Below are 24,094 nucleotides of genomic sequence, written 5' to 3'. Positions count from 1 at the left end.
AGTATCACTCTGACCTTACAAGTTCAGTCCCTTCCAGAGATTTCAGCTTTGCCATAGTAAATCTTCTTCACCACACTTCCCCATCCACTTCTCCATCTTAAAGAGCTCAGAGTACCATTCAACTGCAACCCAATCAATCCTTTTTCAAATGCCAAACATTTAGAAAACTAGTCCATATTCATTATCTCTACTATGGTATTTCTCATTTCTTATTTAGTCTATTGCAGTCTATGATCTGTTCATTCTACTTGCCACAGTCAAATTGAAAAAGTCATATATTGAAACAGTTAATATTATCTTTCTTTGAATTGCTATTGCAAACTATTTACCAAGAAGGATTTCATGTATGCCACTTATGTTAAACATAAAAAAATAGAAAGATTTACATATCTATGATAAGAAAATTGCTATGGTAATACTTCAGATACTGAATTAGTAAGGAGTTTGTCTGTTTTTCTCCGTGTGATGCACTAAACAATTTTTTTGCTGCCAATTATATCTGTCAAATGGATTCCTTGAAATCTTCTTTTTCAGTTTGGATATGAAATATTTCGCAGAGGCTCAAATACTGAATAATTAATACCCAATTGGTCATTGTCTTAATTAGGGTTTCACTGCTGTGAACAGAGATACCATGACCAAGGCAATTTTTTTAAGGACAACATGTAATTAGGGCTGGCTTACAGGTTCAGAGGTTCAGTCCATTATAATCAAGGAAACATCCAGGAAGTCATGGTGTAGGAGGAGCTGAGAGTTCTACATCTTCATCTGAAAGCTGCTAGCAGAATACTAGCTTCCACAAAGCTAGGATGATGGTCTTAAAGCTGCACCCTTCCCCAACAGTGACACACCTACTCCATCAAGGCCACATATTTCTAATATTGCTGCTCCCTGGGCCAAACATATACACAGTCATGTTATTTTGAAAGGTTGTAGGAACTCTGGAGCATGGGAACTATCTACAGAAAGGAGGTCTCAATGGGCCACGTTGAAGACTGAAGTTTACTGAAAGTTATTTCCTTGAGCCCTGTCAGCTTTCTGTCCCCTGTGAGGTGAACATTGTTCTCCACTACCTGTTTTTATGTTCTGACCAAGTGCAAGGGACAAGTAATTATGGATGAATCACCCTGAAACTGAAATCCAAACAAATTATTCTCCTCTCACATCATTAACGATGAGTATTTTGGCAATAAATAAACAGAGGTGACAGTGATCTTTCCTTCAAGGGTCATTTTAATAAATTATTTAACCTGGTTTCTTAATAATATAGCAGATTATCTCTAATATAACAAATGTTGTATTTTTGTTTGTTTGTTTGTTTGTTTGTTTTTCAGGACTGAATTTATCTCTTGGTCTTGGCTATCCTGTCTTTGTAGATTGGACTGGCCTTGAACCAAATTTAAATAGTTTCCCTTTGATAATGTTTGAATTTGGACAGTATCAAATTTTTTAATGTGTTCTGGAACTGAATAACCTTAGAAATGTAAGCTGTCATCAAACAGAGCACAGATTGAGGCATGTGCCTTACCCTATGGCTTGTTCTCTATGGTTAACCTGGTACATCATTAAATCTCACAGACTTCCATCCTTGTCTATGCAAGCTCTCCAAAATGCTTTGTTTTACCTTTTTGCCAAGGCTGTTATTTCCTCTCTCCATCTCCTATGCTCAAATGTTCTTCAGGTCAAGCTCTTGTTTGTTTTTCTTCTTAACTCCCACAGAGCTAATTAGGTCCTTTCCTAAGTTGACACAAACATCTTTTGTTTCTTACAAGGCATAGTGTTCCATCATTTGTTGTCTCTCTGCTGCTAGTAAAGAAGTCTGAATATTAATAAGTTCACAGTATATTCTCATTCCTGATTTCTTAAATATAGATTTACTTAAAAATTTATTCATAGCTAAAGATTTTTGGCTTATAGACTTTGTTTTTATGTAAAAGCCACAATATTGTTTCTAAGAAAAAACTTGAGAAACATATACATAAATTATCTACAAACATTGGTTAATGCTTTTATTATACAATATTTAATACAAGCAAAAAGCAATATTAAAAATAAATACAGTACAAAGCCAATGACAATTTACTGCTCAGTTTAAATACTGAGTAAAAAATTAACTGGCTCTTTTTTTTCTCCTTTTATTATGCTACTTCCTGTCATCCTTTGAGATAAGACAGCTGGTCTTTAGACCAATTTCCTTCTTTAAGAGATAATTTTAAAAGCAAAGTGAAACAAAAATTGTCGAGGGAGATGAGAGGTTAATTATTATCATATCAGCAACAAGCACCTTTTGACAATCTCTATGACTCCCTGCCCACTCAAAATTGACACTGTCAAGCTTTCTAATTTGGGTTAACTGAACAGGTAGAAACTACAAAAATGAATTCTGAACTACAATATCCCTAATCATCAGTAAACTCTCTAATATGTGATAAAAACCCTGTGACCAAGAGCAAAATATGTAAGAAGGGTTTCACCTGGCCAATTGCAGTTCATCAGTGAGAGGAGTCAATTGCAGAAACCTGAAGGCAGGAACCAAAAGGAAGGCCTCTGAGGTATGTTGCTTGCTAACTTACTCTGCATGGTTTACTTAACCTGCACACACACACACACACACACACACACACACACACACACACACACACACACACACACGGAAGAACTGAGACATGGTTAAAAGTCAAATAAAAGCAAATCAAAATTCAGGAACAAAAATGCACAGCTCAACACATATAACTCATTGGTGATCATCCAGACTTCAAAGGACCTTAGGGCACCATTTCCCCCTTTCTGCCATGTGAAGTTCATTTATCTTGTCTCCTCATCGCAGGACAACTTCATTCCATAAAGTACTGCTCTCCTTACTGGCCGTCCCATGGTCTAGTATCTACAAAATGGATGCTTTTGACTGCATTTAGTCTGAACCTTCCCCATAGCATCTCCTAGCCTCCCTTCGGGAATTCTAACCCTGTTCCTTGTCACCACATGTCAACTTATTTCTATGAGCGCTTCGATCTTGAGACTTACATTGCAAATGAAGCTGAACCTTAACTAATGGCTTCTCTGTCCTTTCACACTATCAAGCTTTATCTACTATCCATAAAACCTTTATGCATTCAAAACCACCTGAAAAACTCTGATACATTACTAAGTTTGGCTGGAAAGCTTTGGATATCTCTGGACCAAACTTTGTGTGCTCACCTTGGGGAAGCACTTCTCAGAACATTTTCCCCAATGATGTATGTTTCATGTTAATATAGGTGAATCTTCGGCTCTGGCTCACAGGATACCACAGATCTTTAATACAAAAGAGCATACCTAGAGTATTTAAGGGACTCTCAAAATCATTCTCTGAAACTTCATGAGCCATGGCTCTGCCATTTGCAATGTCCTCAGCATTATATTCTAACTTCATTATGCTTGAATACTCAATAGCTTTCAAGCCCCAAATCACAAAATAGTTTCACAATTGTCCCCAAAACTGTCTGTCCCAGCAATATTCCAGGAACCTGCCACAGTTTTCTGCCTTTGATAGGGTTGCTATTGCTGTGATAAAATTTCATGACCAAAAGAAGCTTTGGGAATGAAAGAATTTATCTAGCTGATTGCAGTCTATCATTCAAAAGAGTAAGGGAAGAAACCCAAGGCAGGATCCTGAACGCATAAACAAATAGAGGTCACGGAGTTCTCCTTCCTGGTTTGCATCCCATAGTTTCCTCAGTCTGTATTCTTATACCATCCAGGATTTTCTACAAAGGCGTGTCACTCCCCAAAGTGAGCTGAACATGCAGATTTCAATCATTAGTGAATTTAATGCAGCCTAAGTTTGCCAACAAGCACATCTTACTGAAGTCTTTTTCCAATTAAGAGTCCCTCCCTCTTCCTAAATAATTCCAGTTGTTTCAAATTGTCACAAAACTAAGGAAAATCATGTATCTATTTTTTGCTGACTACAACAAAATCAATATGTTCTGCCTATTGATTGGTGCTATTCAATGTGTATTTCTACAACAAGACTGTATTTTATTAATCATATGATAAGATTGGTATGGTCTGAAGGCAATAAAAAGGAGTAGTCTTTTACTTTTAATTAAGATAAAAGAAACATAGCAATTTCATAAAATATTGTATTCTACTTTTCTCATCAAAACATACTGAGTAAAAAAAGTTATATACAAAATTTCAACTTGATCCCCAAAGCTCAGGGGATATAGAAAAGAGAGGGAAGACAGATTGGCAGGGCCAGAATATGGATACTGGAACTTTGAATACTGTCTTCTGGACATATATTCATGAACTCAATGAAGCTATGTTCTCTTACTGGAGATCAAATTGAAAGGATGAGTTAATATCCCAGCAGGTATAACTAGAGTTATGAGAGGCAGGGAAGAGAGACACAGACAGACAGTAGAAAGACAGACAGACAGAGACAGAGAAAAGCAGAGAAATATAAATACAGAGGGAAACAGAGAACATGAAGGTGGGAGGTGATATGTTGTGCATATCAGGGGAGAGTGAACTTAGTGATATAAATAAGATACATTGGAAACATACATGAAATTGTCAAAAAATAAATAAAAGTATCTGAAAGACTGACACTGATACATTTTAGGGTCAGTAGTGGTAGTGTATCCCAAAGCAATGAATTTTTAGAGTGTGAAATTGAAAAATATGATAATAGAATTTAATAAAGGTTGTAGAAGTAAAATGATAGTTACTGGTAGTCGGGTGGCTCTCCTTGGGAGAACCGGCTGATGGCAACTTGATCGTGCCTTAATGCAGGGTCACACACCCATGTGCCTTTGGAAACTAGTAACTGGAATCAGAGTTTAAAAAAAACAAATAAGGAAAATTGAAAAGGGGCTAAAGTTGGAAGGGAAATGAGGTAAGCAGAAGTAAGAAGAATTGAGGTCATTGTGAACAGATATAGTTAATAGACATTAAATAAATACATGAAACTTGAAAAGAATAAAATATGCTTAAGAAGAAATAGTAGAAGCGAATCTAAATCAAAGTCTCTACCTCGCTGCTATTAGTTCAGGTTCTATGCTGTCTGCAAAGGCCAAAAGTAGTCAGTAATAGGCTTAGGAAAGATTAGAAGTCAATGAGTGGGTAGAGATAAAACACAGCAGGATATTAATCCTGTACATCTATCTTTAGCTATTTCTGATGCATTAATAGGTAACTGCTGAAAGTGGAAAGGGTTCAACTGTACTGTATGTCTTAGACATAATACCTTACTGATAATTTTTATGGAAGAATATAATGTGAAAGATCCGAGGTAAATATCGAGATAGCAGAACTTGAAATCTTTAATCGCATCTTCCCTCATACTTAGGTTTGATAGCACGTGCTTCTAATTCCAGAGTTTGAAAATGAAGACAGGAGGATTATGGCAGGGCCAAACATAAACCCACAGCTCGATGCCTTCAAAGAACAGAAACAAAAAACATGAATATAGACAAATCAGTAAAAAAGTTTCTAAATGGTTATTATTTTTGAGAACATTAAAATTGTGCTATGATCTTTAGAATAACAATACTTGACTGTTTAGAATAACAATACTAAATTGAACCTCCTAAATGTGACAAATCAATACCAGGTACCATATTAATAAATCCCTGTGAAAATCCATTTTAAATTATTTTGTGCCACTTTTGCTCAGTCTCTAAAATTTAAAATGTTGCGATAGACATCTTTTATGCATGATAACAATAACATCACATTAGCTAAAATTGAGAATCTCTCATTACAATACTTCAATGAAATTTACAAAAAATATATAACACACTAATATAAAAGAGTTGACATATATTATCTTTCTATTAGGTGATGGATTGTTTCTGAAAATCTAATTTCTCCCTGGAGATAACAAGAAAGGCGGAAAATACCAAAACATACGCATGCATTAGATTCCTCTAGGTTTATGATTTTAACTGGTATTTCTAACCTATAAAATTATAGAAGTCAAATTACTTCCAGTTTAGCATATTAGCACATTTTAATAAACTTCTAAATACACTGTCAGAGACAATGGAACAGAGTTATTGTGGAAGACATTGTGATTTTTTACTAATAGGTAAGTTGAAGGAAAAAACATGGGCATGTAGAATTTGAAGACTGGACATAAATTACAGCGTAGAAGAGATGAAATTTGTGTATAGCTTACTTAAAATGTTTGTTTATGCCCATAATTAATGAAGTATTAATTTTCATTGGAAGGCGGTGTGCTTGTCCCTCTAGATGGCTAGTAATCTCATAAAATAAGAGATGTATCGTGGCATTAAAAATAGGAGGAGAATAAACAACTTAAGTATGCTTCTTTTGAAACCAATTGTAACCTGACACGGTCTGTTCCTGATGCTTGCTAGTAAATACGACGTGTATGTGTGCATCATTTTCCTCCTTTTAGCATAAGGAACACGCATACAGCTGGACCACAGCCGCCATTGTTGACAGGAATTCTCCATTGCATGGCTTCAAACTGAACACTACAGCCAAGCATAAAGGCAAAAGCTTCTCAAAGCAAAAAACTTTCCCCTTAAGGAGGAAGAAATTTGAACATTGTCATCATTTGTCGAAGTCAACAGAAGAATCTATAATATTAAAAAGAAATGAATGTAGATACCTCATAGGGCATTAATGGTTGTTCATGGAACTGAAATGAAAAATAGGAAGACAATGGTTTCAAAATCCTTCACTTTAGAATAAAACAATTCCATACTTCTTCTGTGAGCTATATTAATATTAACCAGGTTGTGTTTTAACTCTGGTGTAATAATGTGAAATTATTCATTATTAAATTGGAAGACTGTATAGCACACATTAAAAACAAAAATCTACTAGTTAAATTCAAATTATTGTGATAATTAGAAAGAGTAGTTTGGCACATATTTCAAAGTAAATCTGGTGTTTGTAATCTGAAAAATGAATGTGGAGAGTTTCTCAGCTCGCTCTATGGAATGGAAATACAGACTCTTTAAAGATTCTAAGCAGTATTCATGCAACCCCACAAGTAGCATGCAGCTTGAGGCCTTGAATCTAGATGGTTTTCTTATTTAATGTCTAATCTCACCATCAAAACACTTTTCTTTGTTTCCCTGTCTGTCCTTGCAGCCTACAGTGAAATGCCATCTCTTATGCTGGAAATAAGAGGAAACATTGTGCAGTTCCTTTGATACACTATCATGAAAGCCTGCTTCAGTAAAAGGGAAGGATCCCATGACAATCCCACACTTGGAAGAAGTTCCCCTGCTCTTGGGAAATTATGTGCTCAGGCATAGACACTGCCTAATACCAAAAAGACTACAAAGAGAGAGACTACAGTGTGGAGGCATGGACAAGGGCGTGAATGAGGACCATGTAGCTGTTAGGGATTCCCCTGGGTGGACGGCAACTTTCAGTCTCCTGTGAGTAAAGATTTCACTTATTTTACAGTTTGATTCTGCTGGTTCCTCTTTTGCTTTCTGTTTTCATCTTCAGAAAGAAAGCCAATTACATGCCACAAGAATGTTGACGTCTTTACATCGGTTATCTTTTATTATATGAGTCTTGTAATGCATTATTATTTTTTATTACATATTGATTATAGGCACCAATTTTCTAAATGCACTTAATTTAAGTTGACCACATATTTTATTATCTAAAGGACAACACTGTAGACATGTGGGAGAGAATTATGAATGTCACAGGAAGACAAGCTAAATGTGATTGACCTCAGAAAATCAGTATACTCACATTAGGTGATGTGCATGAATTAAAAACTGAAGTTTGAGACTATCCTTTTTCTCCAAAATATACTGCTCAGCCAATTAGATCTTATAGCAAAATATACTCTAGATTATAATATCATTCAAAAGGTAAGGCATGGTTTAAATTACAGCTGTACAATATTGGAATTTTAAATTTTGAAATAATTATTTAAAAATGAAAAAAAAACTTACCTGAAATGGCTACTGTGAGAATTTATAGCCCACACCCATATACATAGAAGCACACCTGTAGGCATATTAGTCTAACATAATGTTCACAATCTGGTAGCTGTTGCTATTTTCTAACCATTCTATTTAATGCCACTGTCTAAGTCTCTTATGGGGTGGGTAGCTCAATTTCCTTAGGCAGCAATGCCCTATTCTACTATGCGTTTTCATCAAATCTTAAGCAGTGTTATGTTTGTTCCTCTGTGCATTAATATAAAAGGAGTCAAGCTATGAACCTCAATTCAGCCTTCCACCAACAGATGGCACAAGTGGTTATTTTCATAAATGAATGTCAGAGTGATACTGATGAACTGTGCTTCAACGGATGATGTGCTTGTGAATATGGGTGATTTTCTTTTGTGCTAGACACTGTCGTATGCTAATTATCTGTCCTAGAAGAACCAATAGCCTTTGTTTTAAGTGTTACCTGGGGAGAAAGACTTTTCAACCTTAGCTAACATTCCACATCGCCAGGAAATTGAGACTGCATAGGATTTGAAGACATGGAGAGAGGATTTAGAAGACCTGCATCTAGGAATAGATAAGTAGGGTTATAATGAAAGAATTCCACAGAAAGAAAACAGGGGTCCTTCAGATAGAAATAGAACTAGGTGGCTAAAACAGGAAAAAAAATCCAGCAAAGGCAAAACTGAGCAAGACTAAAACTAACAAATACCATTAAGTGTAATGTCGCAAAAGGCAGGCGAAGAGTATTATGTGAGTGTAAAGACTCATTAGGAAGGCATAGACACCGAGAACCTGGAAACTGCTATGTTGTTACTAGCCTTTCTTCAGCTACTGGAAACTACTAAGGAATGTTCTCTGTAATTGGTAGAAATATTTAAATGCCATTGAAGTTAATGTTAATTCTAAAAATTCCAGGAAAACATTCTTTTTAACCCCCTAATCCCAACTCTAACCCAAATCATCATGGTCAAATTAATTAAAGCAAGCTGGTTTGGGGTTTGGTTTTGGTTACAGGTGGGGTATCACTCAGATCTTCCTCCACCCTATGATGAATATATAATTCAGGTATTTAATCTATTACACTTAATGCAAAATATCATGGAAAAGCCTGTTAATTATATAATGGTTCCAATCACCTTTTTAAGTTTTCTTTCTGAAATCTCTCTTTTTATTCTCAATTATTTGGCAATAATTGTTTTTATATAATATGTTTTAATCACAATTTCCTGTCCTCGCTTCTCTAAGATTCTCCCTGACTCCATCTCTCTCCCTCCCTCCCTCCCTCCCTCATTCCCTCCCCCCTCTCTCATTCCCTTCCCCCTTCTCTTCCTCCCTCTCTCCCTCCCTCTCTCCCTCTCATAATATAAAATAACAGAGCTAAGCCACAGAAATATTTTAACCTTCGTTTCTAGTTCGTTTACTTGTGTTGAATTGTACAAGGTCTAAATTCTGGTCAATGTTATATGTTATGTATATATTACTTTTAAAATATTTATCTATGTATTTGACTTATTTTAAGTTCAAACCCAACATAAAATATTAAAACTGAACTTACTGATAAGTTTTTGCCAGTAACCATCAATTCTCTTTAAATCAAATGCAAAGTGCACATATCCACAGCTGTGAACAATCCTTAAAAATATTATTGTCACTGCACCCTTAAGAAGGGTACCAACAACCTTTCATCCTGATTTAAATATTATCTAGCATTAAGAATTTTAGGATTTTGAGAGACTTACAGAACTATTGTCAATGTCAACCCCCTTGTCACCAAATAAGTGCTTTAATGATCTATGATTCCAAATAGTGAAAGTATCCTTTCTGCAGAGTCCAAATAATTTTCAAAAACAATATCCTTCCCTGAACATAATGTATGCACATGCATGTTAAAATTCATAGTTATTTAGTGTTTTTTGCAGTTGTTGCTTTGTTTTGTTTTTCTTTCTCCTAGAAATTTAGTACCTTTTCATCACTAGATATATCAACCACATTTTAGTACTGTCCCCATGCCCAGGAGAGTTTGCCAACACAAAATGACCCAATGATATTTTTGTGAACTTTTCAGTTTGTTTTGTTTTATTATGGTATGTTTTCTCATACTGCTCTTTTGCCCTTTTTTGATCTATGGCTCTGTAGGTTTTGTATGTGAGTGTGTGTTTCTTGGTTTTTGTTTTAGTTTTATTTCTTGTTTTTGATGTTTGCTTGTTTGTTCGGGAGAGAACATGAAGCTGAGTGGGGAGGACGTGGGGAGAAGTAGGGAGGAGTGGGGAAAGATGATCAAAATAGATTGCGTGAAAAAATGTAGATAAAAGTTATTTTTATGCTTTTGAAAGAGCTTTCTTCCTATAAGGTTCTGATTACTGTTTCTAAGTGGCGTCGGTACAATAATTTAAAAAAATCTATAGCTGATGAACAGAGGAAAATTTTTACTACAAAAAATGCTGCATGATCATTATAGTAGAGTATTCTTTGTTCAATCCCAACATACCCACTTCCTTGTGGTTTGAACTCTAGCAACCTACTAAGTATTTGAGAGCCTGCAGTTCTCCATTCCTCCAAATAAAGTCATTTTCTTAACCCTCGTGTTGAGCAGAGATAATGTCCACCATTCATCTGTCAAAAACTTAAGGTGAAAAATACTTAACTTTAGTAGTAAATGAAGTCAAAGTCAAAAGTCTGTAACTGTACAGAAGAGATACCCCAAAAGTGGTATAACTTAGTGATAATCACTCCAGCATGAAAATGTTTTTATTACTTGGTGCACAACACTTGTCACTGACCCTACAATACTCCTTTGCTGCTGTCATGTTTCACACACGCAGGTCAGACAGGCTATGCCGTGTTTAGCAACCCACTTTAGATTTACACAAAGAAATAAAAAAAAATGTTTTATAAAGCTAGGTGAAAATCTCTGTAAAAATATTACCTTAGCATAAATATGCTTTAATCTTTCCTACATGAAACATTCTGCTTGTGAGGATGAAGAATGGATGTCAGAAAATACACAAGTTCTATGCCCTAAAGTGAATTTAAAATTCTTTTCTGTCCTTCAATAGATTTGTTATGGCCGTGACCTAATTTCTATGCTAATTTATAGGGTTTACAATTGCTTTATTCTGTGCACAGCCTGTATTTCTCCTTCTTTCAAGTCTCCAAGGTACTGACTCTAAGGAGTAAGACACATACATCAAGAATGAAATGAATTCAGTAAACCATTTATCAGTGAGCAGTTGCTGATCCACGTTTTGGATTTTCTATGCCTGTCATTTCTTCTCTTCCCCAACCCAACCACCTTACTTCTGATGTTTTTCCTGTTCATTATCACCTCTGCCAGAAGTGAGAAAGAAGATCCTGAAATTCAAATGAGTTGAAAATGGCTTTTAAAATTTATTTTGAGTGTAAGGAGAGAAAGTTGAAAATGTTAGCTATAATTAAGCCTGGGTTTTTCTAGTGACTTCATCCAGATATACTTATCTAAGTTATGTGATGTTAAATTTTAGAAAGAATAGAACTATTTGCCCCTAATGTCTTCCTCCTTCTTTGATTTATAGTTAAAATTATGTAAAATCTACTTACACAAAATTTTCTGAAACACAAAAGATACTAATAAAGAATAATATTTACAAAAGTCCTGTTTATGAATTCCACAGAATGCTTTAGAACGGAAATTGTTATTATAACAATTTAGCTTATCTTCCGAGCACATTACGTAAATGTCATCTATTCTGTTGAAGTTCTAACTTTTTAGCAAAGAACTAGTATGCTGATTTCCTTACCAGCCTCATAATTTAATTTGTAAATTGCATAGAAAACTGAAACAGCATATTTCAGTTTTCCTAATGCACTTTAGCACAATGAATAGCTTCTTCCAAAAATTGCATATTTGAAAATTAGTAAATAATCTGAAAACAGAATCATTGCTTAATGCAATACTTGAAATCAGAATTTGATCATAAAATTAGAGTTTACAAAAGAGTGCTATTTATTTATCTTTAATATCAAAAAATCTTGATCTCGAAACCTAGTACATTTTTTTAAATGGGCTATATTTAAAATGCTCTATCTTGAGCCTGTGGATATATATGTCTTCCTCACTTTCAGTTAATAAGAAAAATAAAAAAAGCTATGTGGTCCTGAGGTCTCACAGATTACTTAAAGGACTGCTGATGTTGCTTGGCCTATAACTCCACTTACCTCACAATTCAAGCAGCTTATTTCCAACCCCTGAAATGAATGTGAGGGTGCAGAAAGAGAATTGACACCAAAAAGTTGTACTTTAGCCCCCATATTTGGTTCATGACACATATGTCCCTCCATACACAGATCACATAGACACATACTAAATGAAGATTATTTATGCTTTCAGTATATATATATATATATATATATATATATATATATATATATATATAATTACTCACAGAATATAGTTTAAGTCCTCAAATTGAGAGAGCTAAGCTATTCAAACATATGCAAACCTACTGAGCAGCAGTAGTGGGTTAAAGAAGTTTTAAAAAATAAGTTCTTTAACTCATTGTTACTTTAATTTACCTTTTACTGTCTTCAAAATCTATCACAAATCTGTCTCTAATACTGTTTCCGTATTCACAAGTTTGTAAGCTGAATTAATCACATTTATATGACAGGTGGGTAAATTGTTTGATTGATCAATTGATTGATAGATTATTTGGCTGATTAGTCAGTCCATCCATTCAAGAAAGAAGTGTATACTAGAAAAAATTCATATATATTATAGGTCACAGATCAAGCTCTGATAACAACAGCAAAAAACATGTAATTTCATAAAATTGGTTTAATATTAATTATATTATAAAATTGCCATGAAGATTAAGAAAAGAGCAAATAAATTACTTCACTGTATGTTCAGAACCTAGATACAAAAAAATGATTTTTTTTTTTTTTTTTTGGAGCTGGGGACCGAACCCAGGGCCTTGCGCTTCCTAGGTAAGCGCTCTACCACTGAGCTAAATCCCCAGCCCCAAAAATGATTATTTTAACAAATGTTGTAAAAATATAAAAATAAAAAAGGTATGGTTGTCTTTTACCCTGCTAGATCCGGACCGCAGTGCCCCAAGATATGTGCTAGATTATCTTGGCGGAAACACATCCCAGCCGCACACTTTCCTACACTCAAACCCTCACATAAAAGAACACACAACACAATAATCTTTGACCCAATTGGTAAGATATAATTGCCCACTTAAACATACAAAGCCCAGTACCATCCATCCCTTAGGAACATTGATAACAACCTGTAAATACACAGAGCAGAATCTTAACATCACCTGCCATGGCTTCTCCCCCTCACCTCTCTCCTGTCTCTCCTTTTTCCTCCAGTCTCCTCCTCTTCCTTCAAACTTCTCTCCCGCCCATCCTTCCTTCTCCTCCAATGACAGGCCTCCTTCTATCCTGTACCTGCCCCTCACCTGTACTTTACAAATTTAATAGGAAGGTGGTTCTGGTGAAGTCATCTGAGTCCTGAGTACTGACTAGGCAGCTGTCCTTGGGGCAGTGGAATTAGCATCAAAATACAGATAACTTCAGGGCAAACCACAACAAACAAATATTATTTGTACTCTGAAATAGAGTCACCATTAACATTGATTAATCAATTAAATAGGTTTTATATCACATAGCATGTGTTATAACTATAAATGCTCGTACATTTATATATGTGATACACATCTATGAATAGCATATATCCTACATCATCATGCTTACAGATTTTATAAACAGTCTAGAAATATAATTCACATTATTTTACAATTTTAAACTAGATTGAAATATATTGGGTTGTGCTTCAAAGTACATGTGTATTAATAAATTAATTGAGCCTTTGTGAAGACCATGCTATTATTAAAATACTTTAAAAGTTATAATGAAAGTGAATTTCAGTCATATTCAATAATATGGATAGTATATTAAGAATTCAAATATTGCATAATATGCTTATTAAAGTACAATGTTTGAAACTGATGTCTTAATAGAAATATAGAAACATGCTCACTATAGTATAACAAGGGAAAACATTAGGGAGAGAAGGCATGCAGCAAGGGGAAAGCATTGCTATGTAACATGATGGATAATAATCAAACTAATCTGTTAATGACGAGAATCATGGGAGCCAGTTCCATCAGATACATGCTTTGGGTATGTGGGGATGTTCAGAAGAAAACTGAAGCAGAGGTGTGACCATGTGCCTAAAGTCACACAGGAAATAAGCCACAAGCCAGAGAGGAGAATGCCAATCCCCAGCTCTGTTCAAAATGCTGGCCATTATTCCATGCTGTGTCCTTTGTTCTCAGCAGAAATAGGCTTGGGAGGCATATAATCTAACTATTCTTCTAGATCAATTTTTACAAAACACCTTGGAAGCAGGCTCAGAGCACCTGAGACATTTGAGAAGCTCATGAGTATTATTTCCAAGGGACTAATAGCATGGACGCTCTCTAAATCATGTTTAAAAAGAAATCTGTGGCACCAGATGGTAGGTCACAAGGCTACCTCCAGAAGGAACAGTAGTCTGGGGATGCTTTTACAATAGCCAGGAAAACAGTGCATATAGCCAAAGAAGCCCATTTGGTTCTGTCTCCGTCTGTAAAGCCCAATTAAAAAACAAAACGCTGCATGGACCGTCTCCTTCTCTCCTCACAGAGGGGGGATGACAACAAGTAGTTTGTTTAACACTATGCTTGTCACATGCAAGATAACATTTACTGCCATGCCAAGATTTCAAGTTTTCGTGACAAACCACCATTCAGGGATACAACCACCAGTCTAGTAACTTAAAACAAAAGTTTTAAGTTCATGTTGTCCCTCCAAATAGTACTTTCAGAACCTGTTGAATTCTAGCCAGTCTCCTCGCTGTAATAGCTTTTGCTATAGTTCTTATATCCATTCACTTTGGAAACACTGGAGACAAATTATAGTCTAATAGGGAGATTTGATTTCCATTCACCTTAACAAAGAAGAGAAACAGTAGTAATGCAGTTTTCTACAGAGACAGATGGATAATATGGTGAAAAGAACAGGGTCTGCTATAATGGGATGACAGGGACTCCTTTAAAATGTGGATTTGTAATAAAGGAGGGAAAGCCACCAGAGAAAAAGAAAAGGCAGTTGTGGAAATAGTCATGAGAAGATGATCTCCAGTTAGTTTGTCTTTCTGGAAAATAAAGTTCTGATGCAATGTTATAAACAAAAGAAAATCTAAGAAGCACACACCCACGCAGAGAGACAGAGTCAGAGACAAAAGACTTAACCAGTTGAGATCATGAGGTATGTGAGTATACACAGTCCAATGTGTTTACTGTCTATAAAACATTTAAATTATTGCATATTGTGGGTTTTATGACTATTAAAAGATATTCTAACCCAGGCATATGTTCCTGGCTTCTCGAGGCTAAAGATATTACATTAAGACATAAGCACAACTTAGATGAAGTGTGGTACTGATTTTTAGAATCTGGTAATGGCTTGACGACAGACTCCAAGGTAAATATTTACCAATGTTGGTAAAAGTTCAGCTGTAGGGCAGAACTAGCAGAGAGAAGACTAAGTAAGAGGAGGCAAACAGGCCTCCATGGATGAGGTTTGTTTACCAAATACACAATGGCCTTTTACTGAGAGGACCATGTCCAGATGTGTACATGCTGGACTTACTACTTCATCTACACTCCCATTGGACTGTAAAGAGCTATGGTCATGATATATGGCAGATTCACAGTATAGTTTTTTGTCTTTTCCATATACAACACAACTTGTGTAATAGCAAGCATCAGAATACACCAGGTGTTCTGATGTAATACTTTATCAATGTTTATGAATTTCCATCTAGGATTAGTGGAATCGAGGAGAAAATATGACCATAAGCTGAACAATTAGCTTAGCCAAACAATTTCTATTTTGATTAGTACAAGGTAGAAGAAAATTAAATTAGCTTTCCTTTGGAAAGCACAGAGAATTGCTATTTCTGTTGCCAGAGGCAGGGATTTTTTTTTCTGGTCTTAGCTCAGTCACTGGTCACTCGGCCAACAAGTCTTTATGTTTAGGACAGTTAGAGGGAAATTTGGAAACCTAGTGAAGAGAAGACTTGAAGAGAAGCTGAACGCCTTTGGCCATGACTTACATGACACCCTGTAGATCAGCCAGTTTCACAGACCGAATGGACTGGACTCTCCCACCAGCTGATTTGCATGAATGATTACAGGTCACAAACTGTTGAAGATCAGAGTTAGAAAAGACAGCAAAGCATTTTGGACGCTGGAACTGGACAGCTCCAGAACCTGTTTGTAAAGGGGCATAGCCCAATAGACATTTAGGGGAGCAGAGTGAAGAGAGAAAAGAACATTTGAAGAGCAATCCCTATTTTATTTAAGCTTCAGTGACTGCCCTCTCTCCTTTCAGCGTTCCCCCTCCAGAATGATAGCTGGTATTACTAGCAACACACAAATAGACACATAGACACACAGACGTGGAACACCACACACACACACGCACACACACACACACACACACACACACACACACACACACACATACACACACACATACACCATGTTCCTCTAGTCTTTGAGCTAGAAACTGGAGCTACCTTTAAAATCAAACCTCCAGGCAGACACCGAGAAAAACGTATGCCCCAGAAACTATCAGCTTTGCCATCACCGAAGCGAAGATTAAAATGAAAACATGAGGAACCTCCACGGATTTCAGAGCTTTGCTTTTCAGGCTGGCTTGCATCTTTGGCACCAAGAAGTTGAAACTGCTCTGGTTTGAGAAAAGTGTGTTTTCTTGCTCTGTGCAAAGAACTGCTGGATCCACATTGACAGGGAGGAACTGATCGGCAAAGCAGGGTTTTGTGGGACCTGTCTGCGTTCAGACACCAATGTGGACTTGTTTATTCATTTTAATTCTCTCTTTCTTGCTAACAACCTGTAGACTTGGGGCTTAAGTGGTGCAGTAAGGAGTGAGGCTAGTCAAGGCTAGTAGTCATGCGCTCTGGTCCCACGAGTGAAGAGCGAGTCCTTATTCCGGCTCTTGGTGGGCTGTGGACATAGCATGTCCAGGAGCGGACACTGTAAATGTCCCCTTCTGGCCCTAGGCTTTTCAATCCACCGGAGATTCTGCTCTTAACTGACAGACCAGTGACTATTGGCTGAAGTTCCCCAGCGATTTGCATGAACAGAGAGGGAGTGTCCTCTGCCACCCTCCCTTCTGGAGCGCTCTGACTGCAGCCTCCCAGGGAATGCGCGGCCAAGGGAACGCGCGCAGCTCGCTGGTCCAGGCAGTGAGCTTGCGCCCAGCGACCTGGCACCCGTGCCTGGATATGGGGCATCTACATCGTCCCAGCAGCAGGACCAGCCACAGGAACCTGCCGGTAAGGATGCCCTAACCCTGAGTCCTCCCGAAGTTGCAATACCTTCCTGCTGTTTCTACTCCTTGACGGTATTTTCAAAGGATTTCCCAGAATGCAAACTTCAGGGGAGGGTAGGGGGAGGGAAAGGAGTTTGGGATACAGAGCCCAAGGTATTTTAAATAACTTGGTCGCTCAGGTCCATAGGGGAAGTTTTAGAAGCATAAATGTTGCATGAGGTGGAGGGTCGAGGATGCGCTCAATCCGCTATATAATCCAAGCTATAAAGACTGATTCCTGTGTCCAATGTCAGCTTCGAATCATCTGTCTGCTGCGACTGACAAATGCTTGTGTGTAATAATTTGTCGCGTTTACTTTGCTGGCTTGTCAGCTTGGGAGGAGGTAGAGGGCATAATAAGAGATAGAGACCCAGGTCACTTTATTTGATTTCATGTATGGTCTACAATGAAAAATCTCTTCCCCCCTAAAGCAGGTAGGGAGTATGGCTCAATTTCCCATGTTGTTCTTGTACTTGTTGTTGTTGTTGTTACTGGTGCCGTTGTTCTTATTGGCCTCATGGAAAACGGGTGTAACACATTAGATGTTCTGGGACTTTAATGGCAGAATCATTTCAATGAGCAGTAAATCTTGCCCGCTCAGTCCTTTTCGCCACCTTCCCCTCCCCACCCCACCCCCATAACCTACAGAGGTTTTCCTGTCGCGTTGCACAGCAAGCCATTTGAGTCAAAGTGTGCTCTGCTCTGTGTTTCCAGAGACCCAAAGCCTTAAAGTTTGAGATTCTAAATCATAACTAGAGAAGCTAGTTAACAGCGTTGCCGGAGCCCAGAGTAGGGAGGGGAAGGGGGAAGGGGATGCAGACTAGAAGATCAAGAGAAAGGAGTTAAGTTTCAGAGACAGCTCTCTCCCACAGATCTTCCCCTCTGGCCGCAAGTTTCTACTTCGCTCAATTCAGATTAGGGATTTTGTTTGTGGTAGTCGGGATGAGGGTTAGCATTTTCCCAGGAGGAGGTTCACTACTTCCTAACTCTCATCTCTGCTTCCTGGAGTGTGTAATCACCTTTTCCCCCTTCCTCCACTCCAGCATGTTGTTCTGCTTTTCCTCTTCGTGGGACCCTTCAACTGCCTCGCGAGTTACAGTCGTGCTACCGAGCTTCTGTACAGCCTAAACGAAGGACTGCCCGCGGGAGTGCTCATAGGCAGCTTGGCGGAGGACCTGAGGTTGCTGCCTCGGGCCTCTGGGAGACAGAGCCAGCAGTTGCTGCATCCAGAGCGCACTGCTGCTGAGGGGAACCCCCCTCTCTCTTTCAGCTTGGCCTCCGGGGGACTGAGTGGCCAGTATGTGACCCTAGACAACCGCTCCGGGGAGCTGCACACTTCTGCACAGGAGATCGACAGAGAAGCATTGTGCTTGGATGGTGGTGGAGGGGCTGCCTGGGGCGGCAGTACCTCCATTGCCTCCTCTCCTTCTTCTGATTCTTGCCTTTTGCTTCTGGATGTGCTGGTCCTGCCTCAGGAATATTTTAGGTTTGTGAAGGTGAAAATTGCCATCAGGGATATCAATGACAATGCTCCGCAGTTCCCCATTTCTGAAATCTCTGTTTGGGTCCCGGAAAATTCACCTGTAAATACCCGATTGGCGATAGAGCATCCTGCTGTGGACCCGGATGTAGGCATTAATGGTGTGCAAACCTATCGCTTACTGGACTACCATGGTATGTTTACCCTAGACGTGGAGGAGAATGAGAATGGGGAACGCACACCCTACTTGATTGTCATGGGCGCTTTGGACAGAGAAACCCAGGACCAGTATGTGAGCATCATCATAGCTGAGGATGGTGGGTCTCCGCCATTGCTGGGCAGCGCCACCCTCACCATTGGCATAAGTGACATTAATGACAATTGTCCTCTCTTCATAGACTCACAAATTAATGTCACCGTTTATGGAAATGCTACAGTGGGCACCCCTGTCACAACAGTCCAGGCTGTGGATAGAGACTTGGGGACAAACGCACAGATCACTTACAGTTACAGTCAGAAAGTTCCACAAGAATCCAAGGAATTATTCCACCTGGATGAAGTTACTGGAGTCGTTAAGCTTTCCAGTAAGATCGGTGGGAATGTTCTACAGACACATAAGCTCACCATCCTCGCTAACGGACCTGGCTGTATTCCCGCAGTGATCACTGCTCTCGTGTCGATCATCAAAGTCGTTTTCAGACCCCCAGAAATTGTCCCACGTTATATCGCAAATGAGATGGATGGTGTCGTGTATCTGAAAGAATTGGAGCCTGTTAATACTCCAATCGCGTTTTTTACCATCAGAGATCCGGAAGGCAAATACAAAATTAACTGCTACTTGGAGGGTGAAGGGCCATTCAGGCTAGCACCCTACAAGCCATACAACAATGAATACTTGTTGGAGACCACAAAACCTATGGACTATGAGCTGCAGCCGTTCTATGAAATAGCTGTAGTGGCCTGGAACTCAGAGGGGTTTCATGACAAGAGAATCATTAAAGTACAACTTCTAGATGACAATGACAATGCCCCTGTTTTCCTTCAGCCCTTGATAGAACTGACCATTGAAGAAAACAATGCACCCAATGCCTTTCTGACGAAGCTCTATGCTACAGATGCCGACAGTGGAGAGATGGGCCGAGTTTCCTACTTCTTGGGACCCGATGCTCCGTCCTATTTTTCCTTAGACAGCGTCACAGGGATTCTGACCGTTTCCACTCAGCTGGACAGAGAAGAGAAAGAAAAGTACAGGTACACTGTCCGAGCAGTGGACTGTGGGAAGCCACCCAGAGAATCAGTGGCTACAGTGGCTCTCACCGTGTTGGATAAAAATGACAACAGTCCGAGGTTCATCAACAAAGACTTCAGCTTTTTTGTGCCAGAAAACTTTCCGGGATATGGTGAAATTGGAGTCATTAGTGTAACAGATGCTGATGCTGGGAGGAATGGATGGGTAGCCCTCTCGGTAATGAACCAGAGTGATATTTTCGTCATAGATACAGGTAAAGGCATGTTGAGAGCTAAAGTCTCTTTAGACAGAGAACAGCAAAGCTCATACACTCTGTGGGTGGAAGCTGTTGATGGGGGTGAGCCCGCCCTTTCTTCTACCACAAAAATCACAATTCTCCTTCTGGACATCAATGATAACCCTCCCCTTGTTTTGTTTCCTCAATCTAATATGTCTTACTTGCTGGTCCTACCTTCTACTCTCCCTGGCTCACCAGTGACAGAGGTCTATGCAGTTGACAAAGATACAGGCATGAATGCAGTCATAGCTTATAGTATCATAGGGAGAAGAGGTCCCAGGCCTGAGTCCTTCAGAATTGACCCCAAGACTGGCAACATCACTCTGGAGGAAGCCTTGCTGCAGACAGATTATGGTTTGCATCGCTTACTCGTGAAAGTGAGTGATCACGGATACCCCGAACCTCTCCATTCCACGGTCATGGTGAACTTATTTGTCAATGACACTGTCAGTAACGAGAGCTACATTGAGAGCCTTTTAAGGAAGGAACCAGAAATTAATATAGAAGAGAAAGAACCACAAATCTCAATAAAGCCAACTCATAGGAAGGTAGAGTCTATGTCCTGTATGCCCACATTGGTGGCTCTGTCTGTCATAAGCTTGGCTTCCATCACACTAGTTACAGGGATGGGGATATACATTTGCTTACGGAAAGGTAAAAAACATCACAGGGAAGACGACAATTTGGAAGTACAGATTCCATTGAAAGGAAGAATTGACTTGTGTATGAGAGAGAGAAAACCAATGGACATTTCTAACATTTGATATGCCATCGTGGAGTCACACGGAGGGACGTTTTAACTGCCACAGGGAGTCTTTGTCACACGAACAACAGTGTGCTGATGCAGTTCCACTAAAGGACAATTAATTTATAATTTGTATCATATTGTAAATAGCTGTTTACAGGTTTTTAATTCAAATTCAGAAGTTATAAAATGTGTACAGAATTTTTAAATGAAAATTAGTACTAACAGCTCTATCATTGTTATTTATATATATAAATACATATATATATATAAAATGTTGGATATAACTGGCAGCTCTAATACACCAAGCAGATGACTGGAAAAGCTCAAGACTAAGGTAAGAAAAGAACATTTTTGTTGTTTCTAAAATGTCTTTTCACCACAAGAGGGCACCAGCTTCCCCTTAGCAGGGAACTGTGGTATTGTACATGATAGTTGTACATGAAATTAAGGAGAGAGTATATTTTAAATATATTGTTTTTAACATTAAATATAAAATTAGGGTAAATTGACTTCTCTACTTAAATGTATGACGAGAAAGAAAAAAAATCCACTTGTAAACCGAAAATGTATTACCTCGTAGGTACATGGATTATAGTTTGAAAGAGACGTCATTTAAAAAGAAGTGCAATTCATTTTGGGCACGCATCAAAACATTGCCATGTGTTACAAAATTTGACCTGCTGAAGAGTGCGATGTTTTGTGTAACCCCACCTGCTTTCTGTTTGTTTCCCGCTGCACTTGCTAGAATTACAGGGGGTGGGCATCATCTATGTATTCTTCCTTACATAAAAAGTATCTAGTCGATGCACTCAGTAAAAGAGCAAGACACTCGTCAGTGTCTCAATCTCTACTTGCTTGCTTGGTGTTTATTATATCTTAGTGCATTCTCAACTTGTCAGCAGCAACTTTCCCCCCGTGGGTTTAATGTTAGCCTGAGTACACTTCTGTTCACCTACACTATGAGAAAAATAAAAGTTGTATTCAAATTCCTCAAAAGGCTACTGTACACCATTGGTTGTTTGAGGTAGGCATTTTTATATGAAAGTGATACCTTTTGTGGTTGTTTTGGACCATCGGCTAATGTTCTGACTTCTTTATTTGGTTCTGGAATACATCCAAAGTTTTATTTGTAAGCCCATCTGCACATTCCTTTGATAATTTAGTTTTTACCAGCTCTTGTGCAATGAAGAAAACTGGCTTGTCAGTGATTTCTAACGCTTCCTTCTTTGCATGAGATGGAAATTTTACTTTATGTACGAACTGTAGCGAAGCTGTCTGTATAAACAAGAAATGTGTTAGCTTCAAAATGGGTCACTTTACTTATCATCATCATGTGTCTGTACCATACCAAAATTGTTTATATGTTTGCAAATTAAAAGTATATATTTTCATATTTTCTTGATTATATTTACCATTTTATATTTGAATATGGGATTGTTCTTTCACTGAAGTGCCTGCTATTGGTGTCTGTGTGTTTTTAGGATTAGTGAGAAATGGTAGTATTCTGCTATGCTAAAGTTTATATTAAACTAATCCATGACCTAATTAAGTATTTGGGTAAATTATTAAGGGTTTGTAAATGGTAGACATATGTAGAAGAGAATTCACTTCTATGTTTAAGTTCCTATGAAAACTTACACTCATGCATGTCTATTTTCACACTAACTAATTATAGATTTTATATCACCATAACTTCCCTCATACTCTAGCAACCTCCATGCTTATTGTGTTTCACTAACTTGCAATATTTTAAGGTAATCACACACCATAAAGAAAAGGCTTAAACATAAACACAGGATTTCTTAGGTTTATATTGATTGCTTGTTCTTGCTTTCTTCACTTTGATACTCTGGATAAATAAGTATATAAGGTAGCAGGATCTTAGACAAAAAATTCAATATATTTTGAGGAAAGTTCCTTTTGTATGACAGGCGCTTGAACTAAGAGACTGATGAGACCATTTAAGTCCATAAGCTGTTCTTTCACAACTCTTACGTAACAAAGAAGAAACACAATTTATTTGCAGTCCTGTTTGGCTTAGTTTCTTTTTAAAATAGAGAAGCTACATAAAAGACATGTAGCAGCATTAATAAAAAACGTGTGCTCCACAGGCTTCATGACTTTCAGCGCGATTCTAAACAGAAAAAAAAAAACATTCTATTCACTTCACAGTTTGAACATGGCTCATGTGTTTGGGGGGATGGTTATTGAAATTCATTTCTTGCATGAGAAATATCAATGACCTTAATAAAATTATGTATTTATAAATAATTTGTTGTAGGATTTCCTTTACATATCATTTTGCTCATGTTAAACAGAGACGTAGCAGGGGAAGCTAAAGTAAATAAGCTTTAAAAGCTTCTTTTTCCTAAGACCCTGTGCTAGAACAGTTGCCAAAATGTATGCTAATCATGTCAATGTTGTTAGTGAAGCTGGCACAAAGATAACTGTTCCATTCATTAAAAGCCCTCATATCCATTTAACAGTTTGAGAACCAGTGAGCTCCCTTGCCCAATTTAGTGATGAAGAGACAGACGGCTCTGATTTTTGCCCTGCCAAATCCATCTTACAATGTGGAGGAAAGGGTTCATAATTTGAACTTGGAAATGTAAAACCAACATAGTAATTTCATCGGAATGAAACAACATCACTTACATTATTTTTGCATTACTCGATTCTTGACCATGATCTTTTTTTAAAGGTATTAATTTTTTTTCTGGCAGATACAAAGCTAAAACACACAGAGAAACACACAGAAAAACACACACACACACACACACACACACACACACACACACACACAACTCTTAAAACAATCCTGAGGACCTGGTAAATACCCAATCCCTAGCATTTTGGATGCTGATACTGGTGCAGTATTTTGAAAATAGCAGGCTTGATTGTACTATTAGTAAAAGAACCATTAAAGAACAGTGTATAAAGTTGATGTGATTATAATAAGAAGTTT

General features: G+C 37.9%; 1 protein-coding gene across 1 annotated transcript; it reads left to right on the top strand.

Annotated features, from left to right (window-relative positions):
* Positions 1 to 17,103: 17,103 nt before the first annotated feature.
* On the top strand, positions 17,104 to 23,360 carry Pcdh20 (protocadherin 20). Its single transcript, NM_001107280.1, has 2 exons — positions 17,104 to 17,340; positions 18,419 to 23,360. Exons 1-2 carry the CDS (start codon positions 17,209 to 17,211, stop codon positions 21,143 to 21,145), a joined length of 2,859 nt encoding a protein of 952 aa, NP_001100750.1. The 5' UTR covers positions 17,104 to 17,208; the 3' UTR covers positions 21,146 to 23,360.
* The last annotated feature ends 734 nt before the right edge of the window (positions 23,361 to 24,094 follow it).

The sequence above is a fragment of the Rattus norvegicus genome, chromosome 15, assembly GCF_036323735.1.
Source record: "Rattus norvegicus strain BN/NHsdMcwi chromosome 15, GRCr8, whole genome shotgun sequence".
In the NCBI taxonomy this organism is placed as follows: Eukaryota; Metazoa; Chordata; class Mammalia; order Rodentia; family Muridae; genus Rattus; species Rattus norvegicus.
This window is presented reverse-complemented; position numbering and strand designations above follow the sequence as displayed.